Raw genomic sequence first — 21,211 nt, 5'->3', positions numbered from 1 at the left:
ATCAATCAATCAATAAATAGAATTTATTAAAACAGCTAATGTCATATATTTCAAGGTTACCATCCTCATGGTTCATACTATAGAAGAAACGAAATTTTATTTAATATTGTACTTAAAGAAAAAAAGGAATGGACGTTATATTCAAAGAGACAAAAATTATATTGGATACTTCATATTTCTAGGATGAAATAAGAAAATATACTGTATAAATTTTTCCTTTTAAACATTGTTTATTCTTTTAGTCACGTAATTTTATATATCTTTAAATTAATTAACAAATATTGATACGTCATTTTAAAGATTATTTTAATAATCAAGAGACAGACTTAGTGATCATATTATGTAACAAGTATTAAAAATATGTTTACGCAATAATTCTTTAATGTATTTTTTAAGAACAAAAGTATTAACTATTCAAACATATTTTATTTAAAATTAGTTTAAGATTTTCTTTCAAAAACATGTCAAAGCAAGATTAACATTTATTATTGTTGTAAAAAGTTGATTAATAGAAAATTTTCAATTTAGCATAATTATTAAAATATCTTTATGGGGCAACTTTAAAAGTAAAGACATGTATGGATTCTTTTAGATTCTCATTTTGGTCACTAATTAGAGCCTGTTTGGCTCAGCTTAAAAGTTGGTCAAACTGACTTAAAAATTGGTTTTTGACTTATTTAGTTGTTTGGCAATACTCAAAATAACTTATTTTAAGTTAAAAAAAAACTTATTTTAAGCCAAAAGTTAAAAGCTGGGATAGGGGTACCTTTTTTTTTAGCTTATAAGCTGTTTTAAGTTGACCACATTTTTATCTTTTTGCTCTTAATATTTTTAAACAATCTCCAAATTACCCATATAACCCTAACATTTCTTTCTTCCATTTTTCCCTTTTCACGTTTGACATAACAACTTCAGCACTTTTATCCAAACGCATAACTGCTTATTTTAAAAATAAGTTTCAGCACTTTTAAAAGTACTTTTTTAAAGCTACTTTTATTAAGCCCATCCAAACGGGCCCTTATACAATTATTATTTTACCCTTAAATAATATAAAAATTAGTGAAATGACATTGTTTAATAAATTTTATTGGTTTAGTGAAAATTTCACACTGCAAAAAAAAATCTATAGAAAATTTAGGTCCAAATAAAATGTCACATCATTAGGATACACATGTCATTTAAGAAAAAATATTTGGTTGTATTGTTATTATAAATCTATGAGAAAAGATATAAAGTGACACCTAAAGTTGTTCCGAATTTTTAATAAGACACTTTAATTATATGACTGTCCTATTACCCCACGAAAGTAGGAGATGTTTTTGTAAATACGTCACTTTGACCCGTTTTCTCCCTATGTTTGTTTTCACGCAAATAATGCGCGTGAATGATAGATTTTTCTTCCAAAGAACGAATTAACAAGTGACACGCGTCATTTTTAAATCTATTATTTAATTCTTTCCTTTTTAAAGTACTCATCTTCCCCAGCTTTCCCTCATTCTTTCAAAGGAACCATTTTTGACAACTGTTGCTTTTATTCTATATGGTCTCCTTGTTGCCTCTTGTTATACTAAAAAAAAAAAATCTTTTCTCTTTAATGAAGGTACTGCCGAAGTGAATCTTGCCCAAGCTCATAGATAAATGCTTCGAAGCTGGCAAAAAGGGTAAGGCAAACTAGAGCTTCATTGAATCAAATTTGAAGATGAAAGGCGTGAGGATCTTGGTCCTTCTGTAGAGACTTTCCTCTTCTTTTTTTTCAAATTCTTTTCTTTTTATAAAATTGGTGATTTTTTTTTGTTTGTCTGAGTCTTTTTAACCCAAGTCTGTAATTTTTTCTCCTTTATTATTAATAATAATGGACCACTGGTCCAAGATGAATTTTTTAAAAAAGAAGGTAAGATTCTAGTTTTTATCTTAAAATAATTTCTAACATGTGTTTTTCTCCGGAAGATCACAAATCCATGAAGAAAAAAAATATAGTCTTTATCAAATACTAAAATGAACATGAAAACTTCTTGTTTGCTCAGCTAATTTCCCAAGAAATTGACCAACAAATGGCGAAATTGAAATAGATGTAAACTTCAAAAGAAGTTTGTAATTGAATTGCAATTGAGAAAGAAAATAAAATATAAAGAAAGAAAGTGAGAAATTTAGAGAGAAGAAAAGAAAAGAAAGTGTACCATTTATCTTTTTAAACGATTTGGGTCGGGTTAAACCTGTATCTAAATTGATATTTAAATTAAATTAATTAATTAAAAGGAGAGTGTGTCTCACGCGTGTGAGGTTGATGAGAAAACGAGTCAAAATGGTCAATTTACAAAGATATTTAATACTTTTGTGGGGTAATAGGACATTTACATAGTTAAAGTGTTTTTTTTTTAAATTTGAGTTAACTTCAGGTGTCATTTTTGTCTTTTCTCTAAATCTATTATCACTTTTTTGATGTCATAACATAAGAACAGACATTCTAAAATATTTATGAAATGACAAAATTGCCCTTGATCGTCCTTAATTTGGCTCTTCTATATAATAGAAATTAGAAATAAATGTACCCCATGAAATATCTGTGTCTAATTTCTTAGGATTCTAATATTTTGTTATCACAAGCAATGTTATGTATTGTATTAAACAACACTAATGTCATACATGATAATATTGTAAGAAATCGTTTGGTTGGGAGTATTAAGAGAAATCACTCATATATTAAGTATAATACTTTTTTCATTCGGTATTGTTTATCGTCATTTATATTTTTAAAGTCTGTAAAAAAATTGACTAATATTTTAAGATGTATTTTTTTATTATATTACTATGTAAAAAAATTGCAATTTATAGTACTTTTCATATAGTTCTAGAATATTTTTTTGTTTAAAATATTGAATTAATATGATCTAATTTAACTTTAAAAAATAGTCAAATTGACTTTCGAAAAACATAACATGACAAATAAAAATAGACAGAGGAAGTATTATTTAAATTTGGACCTATGAATAACTAATTTATTGATTAGTCATACATCTTTACTTGTTATTAATCATACATAGGTGATATGATTTAATATCATCAGATAGATAAGTATAGGTAAAGACAAAAATGTCCTTCAAATCATTTTAATCTTTTTGTTTATTTACTTGATATTATATTTTATATTTATACTAGTAAATGAACTTTCACATATAGCAAACACAAAAATTATTTTGCATGTTATAACTATAGTTTTCATAATTGCATTTTCCATAGCAAACATAAGTTTCTTATGACTATTTCACTATACATATATACAAAATAAGTTATGATTATTTGTCATATATATATACAAAATAAGCAATTGTATAATCTGTTTCAGTACACATATATTTAAGAATCAATTATATAATCTGTTTGTAGAAAGCGAGAAAGACAAAAGACAAAAGAAAACTGACAAGGAAATGTCGTATTTGTATAATCATAAGTTTATAGGATGAAAAATATATGCAACGTATTTGTATAATATAATTTTTAATCATTTTATACAAACACAAATGCAATGTATTGTATTTGTATAAAGCGAGAGAGGCGAGCGAGATCCGAAAGAATGGCAAGCGAGATATGGGAGATGGGAGAGAGAGGAATGAAAGTATATGTATATATACAATTTTCTATCGATTTATACAAACACAAACGTATTTAATATATTTGTATTTATACAAAAGCGAGAGAGGCGAACAAGACTGCCAATGAGAAAGACATTCCACCAGGAGAGAGAGGCGAAATAACAACTTCTTGTTATAGGGTACAATTAGATCAAGCTATGTTTGTATCATTTAATTAAAATTAATAGTTTGCTACTCCCTTTGTCCGGTATTGTTTGTTATGGTTTCTATAAGTCAAATTATAAAAACTTTGACTAACATTTTAAGATGTATTTTTTTCATCATATTAATATGCAAAAAATTGTAATTTATAGTTTTTTTTCATAAAATATCTATTTTTTTTGTTTATAATATCGAATTAATGTGATCTAATTTATTTCTGAAAATTAGTCAAATTGACTTTCGATAAGCGTAACATGACAAACAATTTCGGACGTAGGAAATATTATATACAATTTTTCCTTTATTTAAATAAATTAGCTAACAAATTATTTGAAGAGAATTGTTTTGTTATTAAATAAATCAATAACTAATCAATACAATATTCAAAATGTGAATTGTTTAACATTTACTAATTAAAAAGGTAAATATACCTCCACATGACATTTGTGGTCTTAATTAAATGTGTTATTTGTAAGATTTTTAAATTGTGACGTGTAATAATTTTTTTTAACCCTTCTTAGCAGCTTTCACCTCTTTTGCTTTCTTGGTGACTTCAACTTGCAACTTGCGAGAGATGCTACCATCCAAAAATACTATTAGGTTAGAATTTTATGACTTAGACAAATTCGATCACGATAAATTTATAGTTTCCCCAATTGATAATCCATTGCCACTAAAAGCGCGATAGGTATAACAAGGGGCATAAACGTCTTTTAACCCACGAAAAAAATTGGAATAAAAATTAATTTTTAAAAAATAAATTATAGAATGGACCTAAAACTTTAACTATTAGTACATTTTACCCCTTTATATTTGTTGAGTTAATGATTTAACCCGATAACTTTTAAATGAACCTTCGAGAGAAGATCCTTCTTTACAAGCCAAAGGGTATGGTTCCAAAATAGAAACCGCTCTCCTCTCTTCTCACAAAAAAAGCAAAACCATAACAAATAAACAGCCAAAAATTTGATTCCCAGTTCCGCACACATACATACGCAGAGCCCTAAGGAGATTTTTCATCTTTGTAAACAATGGCGAATGATTCCGGTAACAATCAACCGCCGTCGACAGCAGCGGCGGCGGTGTCACAATCGCCGTCATCTACGCCGGATTCGTATATCGGGAGTTTCATAAGTCTGACATCGAAGTCCGAGATTCGTTATGAAGGGGTGCTGGACTTTCTAAATACTAAGGACTCTTCCCTTGGCTTGAAGAACGGTTAGATTTTAGCATCGTGTAATTTTTCGTATTAATTATACGCATTGTTTATCTGTATATGTTGTTGATGAGAAACTGGAAATGGATTATTGTTTTGTTTCAAAGATTATATTGGGCTTTGTTAAATGATGACATGGTTAATAACAAAGAAAAGGAAAGGAAGGTCAGGAAAAAGTTCTCAACTAGTTAAAATCTGGTATTGGAGATGTATTTAGACGTAAGTTTGTAAGTTGGGACATGGTTTCATGTTGCTGTGGATTTTGAAGTGAAGCAGATGGTTGACACCAATCTTGCACTCTTTGGAGTCTCAAGTGCAGCTCTTCTCGTCTATTCTAAGTATATCTAGCTCTAGACCATTGGGTAGATTGGTGGTATTGACAGATTAATGCCTCTAACTTTATCTCTGATTGACTTCTCTAAAAGAATGGCTTTGACCTACTTATTTGTCAAACTGGCCTCATTGGATATTTCAAATTTTTGGAACACTTGTCTAACCAATAACTGGCTTTACACCATTGGGTTTTAAATCCTCTTAATTTTTGGTCTAACTCAATATTAAATATCAGTTCTGCAATTCAGATGAACCTGAGGATGCTTTTCGTTCCCTATAAATAAAGTTTAATATGATGTGTAAATGAGTTTATTTTTATCATTTCTGGAGTTTAATCATGCGTGGCTGAACTGAGTTGCATCAAAATGGGGCAAATGGTGGAGAGTCTTCTTCTCAACCCTTGTGTGACACTGTTTCTTTTATGGAAGGAAGCTTAATTTTTCTATAACGCTCCTTTAGTGCGTTTTTTTGTCAACCATATAGGTTTGTCAAGAACTTGTGCACTCCGAGATAGAGGGCCGAGGGTCAGGAATATTAGTTTCAGAATTGGATGCTGGCTTTATGCTTATATTATTTCCATTTTGGAGCTCTCTTCAATTATGGACAAAATGCCTTATTTTAACCAGTGCTCTATTTGCAGTGAGATCATATGGAACTGAGGGGCGTAAGAAAGACGGTCCGCAGATTCCTCCAAATGATAAAGTTTTTGAATTCATTTTGTTTCGTGGGAGTGATATTAAGGTACATGCATATATTTTGATTGGTATAAATTTCACTTAGTTTGCTTAACGTGATGCTTCTACTTTTGACTTGTATATGCTCATTCCAAAGTATATGTGCCTAAATTTCTTAATTTCTCTTTCAAACTTACATATCATTACTCAAATTAGAAACCAATATGTTGTTCGTACAGGGAGTTTATTGTGCCATGTCGTGTTCAATATGTCTTTTTTTGATAAACCGTGGTGTCCGGGCCGGTCTAGGCCATCTTGCGCGCACTTTGATGATTCACTTCATCTGATTTGACTAGTTAGACTCGCGAGCATAATTTCGTACTGGACAACCTAGAGGGGATTTTGACATTTTGTGCAAAATTTGTGAATATATATACAATCAGGTGTAAAAATTAACACCAAAATGGTGCCAGAAGTACATATTTGCACACAACCTTAGGTTTCCAAAAAATTGATCCAACTGTTCTATACACACAAGCTCCTCTTTAACAACTAACTTATATAAAACAAGGGGACCTTTTATCTTCTTTGTTGTTTATTCTAAGTTTGAAAGCTTTGAGCAGGATGATGGATCAAACTGTTTTGGAGGTTACTTGAAGGGTTTTGATTCTTTGGTTGGGGGTGTAGGGACAATTTTGGTGTCTCACCTATTGTTTGCAGATGTTACCTTGATCCTTGTAATGCAGTTGAGACCCAGTTGGATGATATAGGCCAAGTTCTCATTTGGTTTCAGCCACAGGCAGGGCCAGGACTTAAAAAATAATTTGAGGGAGTGTTAGATTATTCCTGTTGCAGATTTAAAAATTCATTGTAATCACCCATAAAAGCTTCATTTCATTTGATAAGATAAAACCTTCGCCCGCCATTGAAACCATTTAGAACTTCGTCTGCCATTGAAGCAGCGATTTAGCAGATAAAGTCTTCGCCGTTGATACAAGGGTGTATATAGGGGGTTCATAACCACAAAAATAGAATTAAACAAGAAACCATCACAAAATATGGTAAAAAATAAAGTCAAATACAGATACAAACAACAAAAAAATAAGGGTGTATATGGGGGTACATAACTAAAAAGATACAGTCAAACAAGAATACACCAACAATAATACAAGAATAACATTGGATCACTTGTTCAAGTTTTGAAAATGTAGGGTTGGGGTTAACATAGTGTGGGATTTGGTTATTTAGAGGGTTGAGAGGACATTAACAAGGTGGCATAAGAGATATTTGTTGAAAGGTTGGAAAGAAGTGATCAATAAGAGCACACTATCGAGCATCCCTACTTAATACATGTGTTTGTTTTATGCTCCAACTTCTGTCACGGAAAAAAGGAGAAATTGGAGAAATTTTATGTGGGATGCGGCAGATAGACAAGGAAATTTTACTTGCTGTAGTGGGACAGTATCCCATCTCCTTAAAAATAGGGGGGGTCTTGGCATTGAAGATTTAAAGGTATTTAATAAAGCCTTTCTTGGCAAATGATTATGGAGGTTTGTGGTGGAGGTATAAGCTTTTGTGGGTTGGGGGGGGGGGGGGGAGGAAATAGCTGTTAAATATGGTCTAGAGATATCACTGTGCCTTTCTGGTGTGGTCTATAGAGGAATCTCTTGAAGGTATGAGAGTATTTTATGGAAAAATATCTCATTCAAGGTTGGAGATGATGGAGAGTAAATTTTCAGGGTCATAATTAGTGTGGGGACATTATTGAAAGATGATTTTTACAGATTGTACTGAATATATTGCCAAAGAAAATCGATAATATTACAACTTAGTGGGACACAAGGTGGAGACCTTTTTCGGGCTTGAGATTTAGATGGGAATTTCAAGATTGGGAAGTGTTGGAGTTACAAAGATTATTAGCCTTACTACATAGGGAAGTCAATCCGGTTGGGAACCCCGATGTTTGGTGGTGGGGCTTGGAAATAATGGAGTGTTCTCTGTTAAATCTTTCTATGAGAAACTTTTAGTAAGGGAGGAGCATGTTTTCCCATGTAATGCAATATGGATTCCAAAGCTGCCGAGGAGGGTTCGGTTTTTTACTTGGTTAGCCACTAGAGGGGTGATCTTCACTGCGGAATTTCTTAGAAAGCAGAAGGTTGCTTGTGTTAGTTTGTGTTACATGTGTAAGGAGATGGGCAAGGATGTGGATAGTCTCTTGCTAAATTGTGGTTTAACCATGTGGTTATGCTGGGGTTTGTCATTTGTTTAGGTGGTTTGACACTCCATGGGCAATGCAGAAAACTGTGAAAGAGTTGATGTTCAGCTGGAAGAATGGGAGGAGGAGAAGACGTAGGGCTTGGAACGTGGCTCCACTTGCATTAATGTGGGTTGTTTGGAGAGAGAGAAATAAGAGAGCTTTTGTAGGAGTAGAGTTGAGTTTCTCTTAATTGAGGAGTTAGTCTCCATTCCCTCATTTTCTTTTGATGCACACAAAAAGTTCCTCCTTGTATAGATGATTGGGTGGAGTTTGTAGAGAAGCATATCCTTTTGTAGATTCTCTACCTTTTGGTATTTTCAGTAAATGCTTCTTTCATTTCCCTTATCCAAAAGAAGAATGGAGCAGATGAGCGTAAGGACTGTAGACCTATAAGCCTAATAGGAGGAGTTCACAAAATTATCTCAAAACTCATCACAGAAAGGCCAAAAGCTGGCATTGAGAAACTTGTCAGTGACCATCAGATGGCCTTATAAAAGGAGGCAAATTCTGGATGCAGCCTTGCTAGCAAATGAGTTGGTAGCTACCAGGACTAAATGAACAGACCTGGAATCGTATGTACTTGATGTCGAAAACACTTCTGATCATTTCAATGGGTCCTTCCTCTTGAAGATTGTGAGGGATATGGGATTTAGAGAAGATATAAACCGGTGTATCTAACTGTAAAGTTTTCAGGTTTAATCAATGGAAGCCCCAAAGGTTTCTTTCACTAGGGGGTTAAGAAAAGGGGATCCTCGATCTCCCTTTTTTTTTCAATTAGCAATGGAAGGCCTCAACCACATATTAAGAACATCTACTCAAACAAATGGATCAAGGGCTTTTGATCCTTGAAGAACATTGCAACAATCTGAAGATCACACACCTGCTTTATCCAGTTGACTCTAATCTTTTGTGATGCACAAGTGATTTAGATTAGGCACCTCAGAGCCATTCTTACCATATTGGGAGCCCTCTGTGTGGCCTACCTATGAACTGGATTGAGAGCTATCTTTATCGAGTTAATCAGGTTGTTGATGGGCTCAATGCACTTGCTAGAAATCTAGACTGTCAGTTGGGATCCCTACCAATTAGATATCTAGGATGCCAGTTGGTGCAAAGAGCTAATCTAAGGAGATTAGATTTGGAATGAGGTAATTGAAAGATGTGACAAAAAATTAGCAAGACTGAAAAGCCACTACTTGTCATTAGGGGGAAGACTAACTCTAGTGAATTCAAAACTAGATGCTCTCCCAACTTATATGATGGGTTTATTTCCTATTCCCGGGTGTGTGGAGGAAAAGATTGATAAGTTGAGAAGAGATTTCCTTTGGCAAGACAACAAACAAAGAAGAAGCTGGAACCTGTTGAAATGGGAAAAACTAACTCTCAATAAGAAGCAAGGAGGTTTGGGCATTAGGAACTTCAGTTTCCACAATCAGAGTCTTCTCCAAATATGGTTATGGAGATCCAATTTTGAAGACAACACAATCTGGAGAAAGTTCATCTCCCAAAAGTATGTTATGCCAAGCCTATGGACAACATTAGCAAGTGCTAAGTAGATCCACATATGGTATCAGACTATCATCTTATGGTGAATAATCAGGAATCAATGACCAGCTTTAAATAAACACGTGTCAAGGTTGGGAATGGCCTAAAAACTGATTTTGGGATGATATTTTGACGGGTCAAAGTCCTCTAAAGAGAACCTCTTCTCTGAACTGTACTCTATTATCATGCGACCACAACCAAAGGTTAACCAGGTATGGGCAACACAAATGAAACCTGATTTTTAGGAAATCTTTAAATGACGGGGAACTCAACTAAGTAGCAAACTTGCTACACATTCTGGAAGCTTTCAAGATGACTTCTGAAGTTCTAGACAAACCGAGTTGGAAGCTGAAAAGCGAAGAAATCTTCACTGTTACATCTGTGTGCTGGAATCTAAACTATAATGCCTCTATAACAGTGTTTTGGTCCTGACCCTGAGTTGAAAGTCAATATCCCTCCCAAGGTTTCTTGTATTACCTGGCTGGTGAGCACACAATAAATTATGAAGAAGAGGTTTCCAGATGCTCAAAGCGTTCTCTATATGGACTGAATGGGGAGACTAATGAGCACCTATTAATTTGTCACAAGATAAACAACAATTTTATGTGACATGTTCTTTTGTATCCTAGGTATCAGCTGGGTCATACCAGAACCACTTTTGATCTACTTAGTAACTGGAAGTAGATTGGAAAAAGATATAGAGGTGAGAATTAGTGGCAATTAATTCCAGCTTGCATAAGCTGGATAGTTTGGATAGAGAAACTCAAGAATTTTTGAAAATACAAGCAGCTCCATTCACAAAATTGGGATGAAGCGTCTTAGTCTCTTCTGCTTTTGGTGTAAACACAATCTTTTTGGGGATAACAAGGGATTTGATAGATCAAAGTAGGTAAATTGTAATATTGCAGCTCTATATTTCTGGACAGTCTCCTTTTGGCTCTTATATGAGCTTGTAACTACTCATTTCAACACTACCCAAGTGCTGGCACTATCGCCTTTTGCTATATATGCAAGTTGTTACCTTTCTCAAAAAAAAAAAGTTAAGAAAAATTATTTCCCATTCTTAAAATAACACTCTGCTCCTAAAAGGTGGGTGGTGGTGGGGCAATTAACGGAAGGAGGTTACATACAAGAAGTCTACCTGGTTGTTGTCCTTGCAATGACCAATTGGAGTGACTTCATTGCATCAATTTATCGTAAATTTTGTGCTTCACTGATTTTGTGTTATCGGTTTCCTTTTAGTCAGAAGATCAGCATTTTCTCTCTTTGCCTTTGAAGGTTGATTCTAAGAAAAATATCTTCCCTTTCAGGATTTGCAAGTAAAATCCTCACCATCTCCTCAAGTGGAAGAATCATTGGATAATGATCCTGCAATTATTCAGGTGCTTAATCTGCTTTATTCGCAATAGATTATGCCTTAAACTATCTATTGTAAAATTTGCATGGGAGATTATGCTGATAATATGTACCCAAAAAATCTGACAGTAGTTGCTAGATTTTATTTTTCTTCCACACTCATGTAATGCTATTTTGATTTCTGTAGTCACGCTATGCTGGAGTCTCCCCAAGCTCTTCAAAATCGGTGTCACTTAATGGTGGATCTTTTACTGAATATGGCTCTTACAAGGGACCTGCTTCCTTGAATAGTGTGCCACCTTTGCATCAATCGGTAAACCAGACTGAATATGGCACTTCTCAGGCAACTCAATCCAACATGGGTTCTTATGCTCCCTCTTACCAGCAAAGATACAGTGAACCCTCTAGCAGTCACCATGCTCCACAACATTCTCTTCCACCTTCTGCTTCACATGTGATGATGCAGGATTTGAAGCAGGCTTACCCACTCCAAGGCCCTGAACATTTCACTTCAGCTATTCTACCAAAAAGCGTAGCTCCAGTGCCTGTGGTTACCACTGCAAATTCTTTATCTTTAACTAGCAGACAAGGTCTTGCACCACAGCAACTTCCTATGGCTCCCACTACTAACATTGGATCTCCCTTATTATCTGTAACCTCTTCCATGTCTTCTTATGCATATACTCCTGCATTTCCCCAATCTAGTCAAACTGTGGGTAACTCTGGTGCCCCAATCTTTTCTAGAATAGGTTCTAATGCTTCACCTTTATATCCTTTATCCCCAGTTGTAGATTCCTCATCAGGTGTCTTTCCACAACAACCCCCCAGATTGCTAACTCCGGATCAGTTATCTCTACCTAGTTTTTCTGGGCAATTATATTTAGATCAGAAGGACCTTGGTGTTCTCAGCTCAGAACCTCAGAATCCCTCGTTATCATTTACTACTTCAGCAGTCCAAGCGCCATTGTTGCCACTGCCACCTGCTGCGAAGAAGGTTATTTGCTCTTCATTTTTTTGACCAGTGTCTGGTTGAATTTTTACTGTAATTATTGATATAGAACCATTACTGCCCTTATGTAGTTCAATTGCCTTATTCTATGATTTGTCGTGGCTAGTCCACTGGATGCCAGGTCTTACATTTAAACGAGAATAATTAACTTATAGTAACACTCCTGCATTCTTCACGCATGATACCTAAAGGGTGGTAATTGCATCAAACATAGCTTCTTTAAGAGTCTCTGTTATCAATTAAGTTTAGGGACTTGAAGATCCATACTTTCTAAAAGTGTTCCAAAACGAACGATGTTTCTGTAACAATGCAAATTACCTTTGCTTTATAAATGTCTCTTCCTTGTCAAAATATGTTCCTGCCTTTGGCAGCAATTTCGAGACCATCTAGCTTATGAATTTATTTTTGTGTTGAACTTTTGCAGTTGCAATCATCTTCAGAGTTTACCGAAGAGTTTGATTTTGTTGCAATGAATGAGAAGTTCAACAAAGATGAGGTGTGGGGTTATCTAGGAAAAGCAAAGCAAACAGCTAAAAAGATGGAAGGCGTGGATATTGCTTTGGTCAATGAGGACAAGGGGAATGAAGTAGATCATGGCTTGGATTCTAATGCCGATCCCAAAGTAGGTGTCAAGCATTTTCAACACGTATAATCGAATTATCGACATGTTATTTTGCATTGTATTCCTCTTTACCAGCCTTCGAGTCGTATTACTCATATAATATGATTGCCATAAGCGATTTAAGTTTTTGATCACCTAATTCTCCTTCTGATTTCTGCGCAGCCTGCCTATAATAAAGATGACTTCTTTGATAATATATCCCGCAATACAGTTGCTCGTGGAGGTAGAAATGGACAGAATCGCATTTCTCAGAGGATGAGGCAGGATAGTGAGGTTCGTCTACCCCTCAACTAAATATTCACTGAGTTTTGATCAATTACTATTACACACTAGTGACAGTAACTAACAAGTCGGTCCTTTTTTGTTATTGCCTCCAGACTTTCGGTAACCATCAACAAAGGCCTTATGCGAATGGTGTCTTTGGGCCTGGGCATGGTGGGCACCGTGGTGCATATGGCTATGGGCCTGGAAATGGTGGGCACCGTGGTGCATATGGCTATGGTTGGGGAAGGGGGTTTAATAACTATGGTGGTAGGGGCCGTGGAGGAGCGCACATGAGGATGTAACATATTCATTGGAGTTCTGCGTGATGTCTGGTTATGTCGTTTTCTGCAGTACTCAACGCAATGGCAGAGTAAATCTCCCGCTAGTTTATGACATTTGCCGAGGAGTTCTATACCAAATGTTACCAAACTACCAATTACTACAGTTGCACGTGTATTAGGAATCGTTATTCATGGCTGGTTCATTTTTTTTTTTGGTCCAGCGAGCCCGGTGGAGATTAGAGTTTTTCAATCAGTTCACTTGTTATCTCGTCAGATCAAGATTTTATGTTCTTTTATCTCAAATTAGACTGAGGAAATGAACTTGTCTTCTCTTCAGTATTTAAAAACATAAGTAGACACTTTTGTATAAATAATTACATATATATGGTCGTATTCAGTGAATACGAACAGGATTCTTGGAGAGGAACTGGTCCCCTAATTTAGCTCTTCTTTTTTTTTTTGTTAGAAAGATATTCTTAGACAAGTTTTTTATATTGACAAATGTCTCCAGAGATGGTGGAGGATTTTTCTGCTGGCCACGTGCATTTTCTGACTCCATGTACTAATTTGCAATTTATAACACATCACCACCATGTGTGTAGGGGAAGAAAAAAAAAGTGTGCATTTCCATTTTTTTCTTTTATATTAAAAGGGACCACATAAAACATAGTTCTTCACTTCCTTTTCCTTCCACCCCCCCACCCCCAAAACAGAGAGTGAGGGGTGTTGACACGTAGGAGGTAATATGTACTTCATAAAGTCAGTTGAGATTCGATCTGAATATATAATAAAAAGAAATGAGAGATAACACATTTGTATATGGAAGTTGGATGTTATGTGCTTTTTTTAAAGGAGGTTGGAGAGCATTGATTCTCTATCTCTATCATAAAAATAGAATAAGAAAAAAGTTGTTTGCTAAGAAAGTCTTTATATGCATTTTAATTTCTCATCTATTTGTGTATATATATTTTTTCTTTTATCTATTCAACTTGTTTGTGCTTGGTCCTTCTTTCTTATTTTGAAGATGAGGGGACCAAGTGTTGTGCTCAAAGTTATAAATACCAAAATTGCTGAAATAATATAGACACCATTATTGACTATGTAACATTCACCATCCAGCCACCCTTCACCAAGTGGTTGGGTTTTGCTCATGCTTATGCTAGTTCCTATCAAAATTGTTGCCATCACAAAGCTCATCCTACAAAAATAAATATAGTCATTTCTCAAAATATTAAATTTATTATATTCAAAATTCGATAATATAAAATTGTTATTCTAACGAGTAAAAATGGACGGTAAGGATATTTTTGATGAGAAATTTATCCAAATGTCCATCAAGAGAAGTCGGTACTAATATTTTATAAATTAATTTGCTATAACATAGAAGGTAGCAATGAACTTTTAAGAAATTGATATTGGAACTTATAATTCTTTTATGGGCGCCTATTATTTCTCATCAGAAAAATAGAGAAACCTTATCAATAAAAATAAGAAAAGAAAATTCTTAAAATTAATTTAGGTTCAAATATCCATTTACATATGTTGCACATACTGCTTCAATACTCGTACCTTGCCACTTCAATACTAATTCCTATTCTATCAAACGAATAAGTATAAGAATTTCTCTATTAAAATTTCATAATTTTCCCTTATTTAGACCTGATAAAAGTATTAAATGATTTATATCACTAATATAAAGAATTTAATATAAGATCATCATTATCGTGATAGCAAATATCCTATCTTATTTTTAAAATGTAGTTTCTACTTTTTTCTCAAGAATGCTTATGTGTTAAGTATATAATAGTTTTCTCTCTTATATTCGCGATGTATATAATTTAAACTCGAAAAGAAATTTGATTTTAGAAATGGATGGAGTACCTACCATGAGATAACACAAATGAGGCCAATAATGGTAGGCTTCTTGTTAGTCTTTAAATTGTTTTGATGATCCTTTGAGAAGACATTTCTACATATCAACAAATTCCCAATCACTTGACCTATAATTAAACAAATTAAAGCTCCAATTCCCAATTCAAAAGCTACACTTTTTGGCAAGTAACACAATTTCCCATCAAACCTCAGATCTTCCTTCTACAAATTAAAAAAGAAAAAATTCAATCAAACCAAAAAAATCCAATTGAGAAAAAAAAATGAATCAACAACAACATATTCGATATAATCCCAAAAAACAGAGTATGGGAGGATAGAATGTACGCAGATTTTACTGAAAAAATGAAAAAACTTACCTTTGTTTTCTTGAATTCAGCAGCTATGCATAGAGAGATGGAAACAAGGCCAAGGGTAGTGATAAAAGAGATAAAAATTGGATAAATGAATTGATGATTTCCCATAACACTTTTTTTTTTCTCTCTTTTTATGGAGTTGTGTTTTTTCAATGAGTAAAGAAGACTAAAAGTAGAAAAAAAGAGTGGTTTTACAAAGAAAACTTGAAGATTACTCAAAGGATATATAGTTTGGTGGTAGAAATTTTTGGAAATATAGGCATCAATTCTTGATTTGTAATAACTCAACTAGTCAACTCTTTAACTGTTTTAGTGGATTTTCAAGTTTGTTGAAAGAGAGAGACATTTTGGTGGGGTGTGGGGGTGGGGGGGCAACTTTTATGGTTAAGTGAGGAAATGTTTATATGTTTTGATTTTCAAGAGGTTTATGTGGGGATGGGGAAAATTTGAGGTTAATCATCACACATTTTCTATAATTAGATTATATTATTTTATTGTATAGTTGTAGTAATAGATCTTATGATTTTCTCCATTATAAAATTGTTGCACTGTTTTCATTTTTCAAGAATTATTTCATTAATTTTAAAGTTAAAATGATGGTCAATTCTAAAAGAAGTAAAAGAAAATTATGACAATTTATTTTTTAGGAAGGAGTAATAAATAAGGTACTTTTTTGAAATTAAGGAATTCCTTTTTTCAAGCACCTTTCTTCAGTTCATATTTTTATTTAAAAAAACATAGACAATATTAGTATATACTAAGATGATTAAAGAAAAAACAAATACTAAGATTATTAAATTATTTTTACTCTTATGATGTATCTATATTTTCTTTCTAGGAAGATGATAATCAAACAAATAAAGTATATTTTAATATAATATTAGAATAGATAAAAATATTAAGTTCGAGTTTTTTAAATATATGTATATTTATATGCTTGTTTACGAAAAAGAGTTAAAGGTACTCTAAGAAACTATGTAAAGATAATAATAACTGATTAAATGATCACACCAACTTGAAAAATTATGACTATGAAGTTTAAATTCTCTTGTACAAATAAGGAAAAAGGAAAAAATTATATTAAGTTACTCAATTACAGGTTATAGATTTAGAAATAAGATAAATTGCACAAAGACAGAAAATAATTAAATGTATATTTGAGCTGTATTTGCCACCGAATGATGCAATTTTGCAAAATGATCTGGAAAGCAAAAAGACAAAATAAGAAAGAAATCAAAAAATAATAATTACAAAATTGTGGAATTTGGTATTTTAGATAATGAAATTTCCACAAAACCAATTTATGGTGGCCCCTAGATTTGGATGCTTACAGTTAGTTTGTCATAACTATTTTGAACTTTTTTTTATTAAAAAAAAAAAAAGACTTAAATAGAATAAGTTGATTGACTATCTGAATCTTTATTTATAGTTAAAAATTTGATATTCTAAACTATTTTTAGAAAAAAAAGGAAGAAGAGTACAATAATTTTTAAATATTTTGATGATTAAATGAGATTTTAAGACAATAAAGCTAAAATATACCAACAATACTTTGCCTCTTTTCAAATATAAGCATTGTATGATATTTTTTTTAAGTAAAAAAAATTGTTCTTTCAAGAATGAAGGGTTTAGAATTAATACTTTGTTTGAGACTTTTGCGAAGCATATTAATTATTAAACCTTCAGTTACTTGAATGGTACATTTAAATGTGTTGTTTGTGAATATTCACAAAATCTACTATAATTATCAACTATCTTTCGGATAAAAATATTTCATCCGTTTAAAAAGAGCGACTTAGTTTAATTTGATACGAAATTTAAGAAAATAAGAAAGACTTTTGAATGGTCCTAATTTAAAGTTATGTCAAATGTACAAAATTGTCCTTTAATCTTGTGCGCCGTGACCATAAACATGTCACATGGAGTACTGAAGCTAAAATGTTACAAAAAAAGAAGAAGAGATCACTCTTTTTAAAACAGACTAAAAAAAAGTCATTCTTTTTTAAACGGGAATAGTAATATATTTTGACTTTAGGTTATATTTTCTATTGAACCATCCTTGATTTTGTATAAGATTATATACATAAAAAGGGTATTTTTAAGACGAATAGAGATTATAGGCTAAAACTATTAAATTTTGCAAACTACTTAAATAGAGTAGTAGAATGGTAGCTCCCCTCTGACGTGAGACACAACAAACAACAAATAACTATTTATAGTAAAGGTTGTTGTTTCACATGACATATTGTCTACTGTCTAAAGTGGACATGAAATTTCATCCTAAATACCTCAATTAAGACTTATACATGAAATTTCATCCTAAATACCTCAATTAAGACTTATACCTTTTAAGAGACATCCGTAGTAGAATCTAATTGTGATATTTTAACACTTTTTATTGTAGAAAAGCTAAATGTTATAAATCTCGCGATAAGTTATACCACGAAGATAATAAAAGAGAGCTCCACGTTTGACACAAAAGATGTTTATATTATACGTTGCATTTTGTGTAATATACAAAGGAACAATAGACCCTTGTGGCCCGATCCTTCTGCAGACTCTCTGTGCATAGCAGTAGTGCACGGGGCTGCCCCTTTTTACATAGAAATATGTACATGTAAAACATACCATAGCATTCCATTAGGAAATGTAGACTGCAAGCTATCTATAAAATGCTTAGTTCTCATCAGTGAGTCTTGAAAGCAGATAGAGGCAGCAAGAGCAAAGAAGCACAGAAGCTGCAAAGCAAAGTAGATCAAATGGTGAATGTATAACAGCCTTCTTGCTCTTGTCAAACAAACCTATGAGAAGAAGCATCACGATAACATGACCGATTTTGGTTTTTAGCCCGCTCACAGTAGTTATTTCCAACCATCTCGGTCGTTCCTGGCAATTTAGTAACATGTAGAAAGCAAGAGTCACATTGTGTGGAGAGAATCATTCAAGCAAGAAAGAACCAAATGGACTACTTGATGGAAATCTCTCAGTTTTTATTTAAGCACTCAACTGGCAAGTAAGCATTCCAACTTTGAGTATGCATATCTAGACATCTCAATTCGTTTCTGCTATACATTGAAACTTACATGACGATCGTCTAGACACCTCCAAAGTTTATGTGTCACGTCAGGTCGAGTTTGTTTGAGACGAAGTGAGGATGAGTTGAAGTATTTAGTTGTTAGATGACCAAGTTTGAAGTGTCTAGATGTGCACTCTCAAAGTTAGAGTGCTTACTTGCCATCTGAGACCATGTTCGAGTATGTGCTTATGTATTATGCTTTCTATTTACTTTTTCATCATTTATAACTACTACTTGAGTTCATTCCTTCGAAGATTTTTCTGTTTAACTTGGAGGAGCTAGACATTGGTGATCATAAAAACAAGTACTAATAAGTGCATGAGATCTATGTTGCTCAGACTCTACAAAATGTTGCTGTACCTGTGTCAGATACTCCAAAATCACAGTACTCATAGAGGATTTGACATAAAGACTTTTGAAGAGAACTAACAACATAGCATGAGAATCATTGAAAAGTAGGTAACTCAATGAATTGCATCGACACAGAGCAAGAAATTTCAGAGCAACTACAACATATAAAACCAGAAAACTGAGTTGTGCATATGCTACTCAGTATTGACACAAATAGATAGCTCATAAAAACACTTCCCAAATTACTGAAACTAACCTTTAGAGTGAACATGCCGAAGAGATTTGATCTATATGGAGTTGTCTCCCCTGACATTGATTTTCCTTTGTCAAGATTGCTGATGAAGAGCTCATAGAGACCCATACCGAAGACTAACATCACTGTTCCTAACAGGTATATATCTAGAGGAAATATAATACATCGTCAAGAACTTCTTACACTAGTAAAATTGAAACTAAAAGATTGTGGTATGATAGAAATCATAAAACATATTAGAGCAAAGGATGAATATTCAAGGAGGAAGACAGCATAAAACTATACCGTGCATCGGGAGCTACTCTGCAATATTGTAATCATCAGATCAAAAGGAAGATAAATAGACTACATTTACGAGAAGGAACACAAGTAATAATTAATGACACACCTATAGCTTCGACAAGATGCACAATAACGTTAGCTCGGCTTGCAAAGTACCCTTGGAATGATGCAATCACACATGAACAACCCTGTTTATGGAGAAACAAGTTAGTCTAATCATTTACTAGTATGTTCTGGACATAAATATACCATTAGAAGGTTATATTTTATCATAGACAAATATCAAAGTCTAGAGGCTTTTGACATTAATCCAGAAATATTGTACTTAACAACCACTGAATTACATACTCTTCTTTTTATCAGCACAGGCTTGCAGTGGCAGACATAAAATTGGAAACAGTAGTAGCAGGGAGATGTATGAATGTCTCATACATCAGATAAAGTTCAAAAAACATGTAAAAACAAAAGGGATAGACAACACCACAAGTTCAGTCTAATTCACTCCAGCAATCCAGATAAAGGACTCTCTAGCTAAATTATGAGTTCTATTAAACTTAACAACTTGAAGGGGGGCCTAGGCGTTACTGGTAAAGTTACTATTATATGACCACGAGTTCATAGGTCAAGTTGTGGTAAAACTTAACAACTTGAAAGGGAGCCTTGACATTACTAATAAAGTTATTGTTATATGACGAGGAGGTCATGGGTTCGAATTGTGGTAACACCTCCTGGAGAATTGCAGAATAAGACTGCGTACAGTTAGACCCTTATGATCCAACCCTTCCCTAGATGCACGAGAGCTATTGCACCGGGATGCTCATCATCCTTTTAACTTAACAACAAGAAATGAAACTCAACACCAGTGCATAATCAAAGTAAAAAGAATAATCAAAATACAAAAGGGTTAAAGACTAAACCTTTATAAAACAAAGAAAAGATCCAATCAAGGAACCCCAAACTGCAAGAATCGCGAAAAACCGACAGCTATAAATCACCTGCAAGAAATCAACCCAAGAATTTCAAGAAAATCACAAAAAGTGAAAATTTTCAAATTAAAGGGCAAAAAAGATGTCACCTTTTCTAGGGTTTTCTCTACCCCTTCAAATTTTTCTTCAGGAATATGAAGCACAGTTGAATTAGAATCCGATTGAATAACTGGTGATGATGGAGCATGAACTGTAGAATGACTACAACGAGCAGTAGATAAAGCAACAACTGGAGAACACTTAAAGAGAGGTGCCCATTTCACAAATGAAGCTGATTTTGAGTTCTTCAAAAACAAGATTGGAGCTTTAACATTTGTAGATAAACCTCTAGTGCAAGGTTTCATGGTGGAAGAACAAAAATACATAGAGAAATTGTGCATGAATAAAGTTAAAGTTACATAAATATCTTTTATACAAGATAGGAGTAGTATAGTATTGGACTTACTCTTTTGTCTTTTTTCTTCTTCTGATTTTCATTATAAGTGGAAGAGTATTAGCCACACATGTAAGCTCAAAGTCATTTTCATTATGCTAAAAGCAACACATGTAACTTCCAACAATTATAAAATTTGTCAAACTTTTGATGTTCTTATTAAAGTTTTGCTCCTGACCCGAGACTCGATCCTGACCCAATCAAAACTTGGACCCCAGCCTAGATGACCCTGACTC

General features: G+C 33.4%; 3 protein-coding genes across 3 annotated transcripts; 1 reads left to right on the top strand and 2 right to left on the bottom strand.

Moving 5' to 3' along the window:
• Window positions 1–4,629: 4,629 nt before the first annotated feature.
• On the top strand, window positions 4,630–13,775 carry LOC101255021 (protein decapping 5). Its single transcript, XM_004245971.5, has 7 exons — window positions 4,630–5,009; window positions 5,981–6,081; window positions 11,127–11,198; window positions 11,360–12,166; window positions 12,606–12,803; window positions 12,966–13,076; window positions 13,181–13,775. The coding sequence occupies exons 1-7, from the start codon at window positions 4,823–4,825 to the stop codon at window positions 13,367–13,369; spliced, it is 1,665 nt and encodes a 554-aa protein (XP_004246019.1). The 5' UTR covers window positions 4,630–4,822; the 3' UTR covers window positions 13,370–13,775.
• Window positions 13,776–14,259: 484 nt separating this feature from the next.
• LOC101246462 (protein MODIFYING WALL LIGNIN-2) lies at window positions 14,260–15,859 on the bottom strand. The gene is made up of 3 exons (XM_004246165.5): window positions 15,598–15,859; window positions 15,234–15,442; window positions 14,260–14,546 (listed from the first exon to the last, which is right to left on the bottom strand). Exons 1-3 carry the CDS (start codon window positions 15,700–15,702, stop codon window positions 14,333–14,335), a joined length of 528 nt encoding a protein of 175 aa, XP_004246213.1. The 5' UTR covers window positions 15,703–15,859; the 3' UTR covers window positions 14,260–14,332.
• Window positions 15,860–18,063: 2,204 nt separating this feature from the next.
• LOC101255324 (uncharacterized) lies at window positions 18,064–21,103 on the bottom strand. Its single transcript, XM_004245972.5, has 5 exons — window positions 20,632–21,103; window positions 20,474–20,551; window positions 19,663–19,744; window positions 19,278–19,420; window positions 18,064–18,480 (listed from the first exon to the last, which is right to left on the bottom strand). Exons 1-5 carry the CDS (start codon window positions 20,920–20,922, stop codon window positions 18,271–18,273), a joined length of 804 nt encoding a protein of 267 aa, XP_004246020.1. The 5' UTR covers window positions 20,923–21,103; the 3' UTR covers window positions 18,064–18,270.
• Window positions 21,104–21,211: the final 108 nt, after the last annotated feature.

Source organism: Solanum lycopersicum, chromosome 8, assembly GCF_036512215.1.
Source record: "Solanum lycopersicum chromosome 8, SLM_r2.1".
In the NCBI taxonomy this organism is placed as follows: domain Eukaryota; kingdom Viridiplantae; phylum Streptophyta; class Magnoliopsida; order Solanales; family Solanaceae; genus Solanum; species Solanum lycopersicum.
Note: the sequence above shows the minus strand (reverse complement) of the source record. Positions and strands in the feature narration are given on the sequence as shown.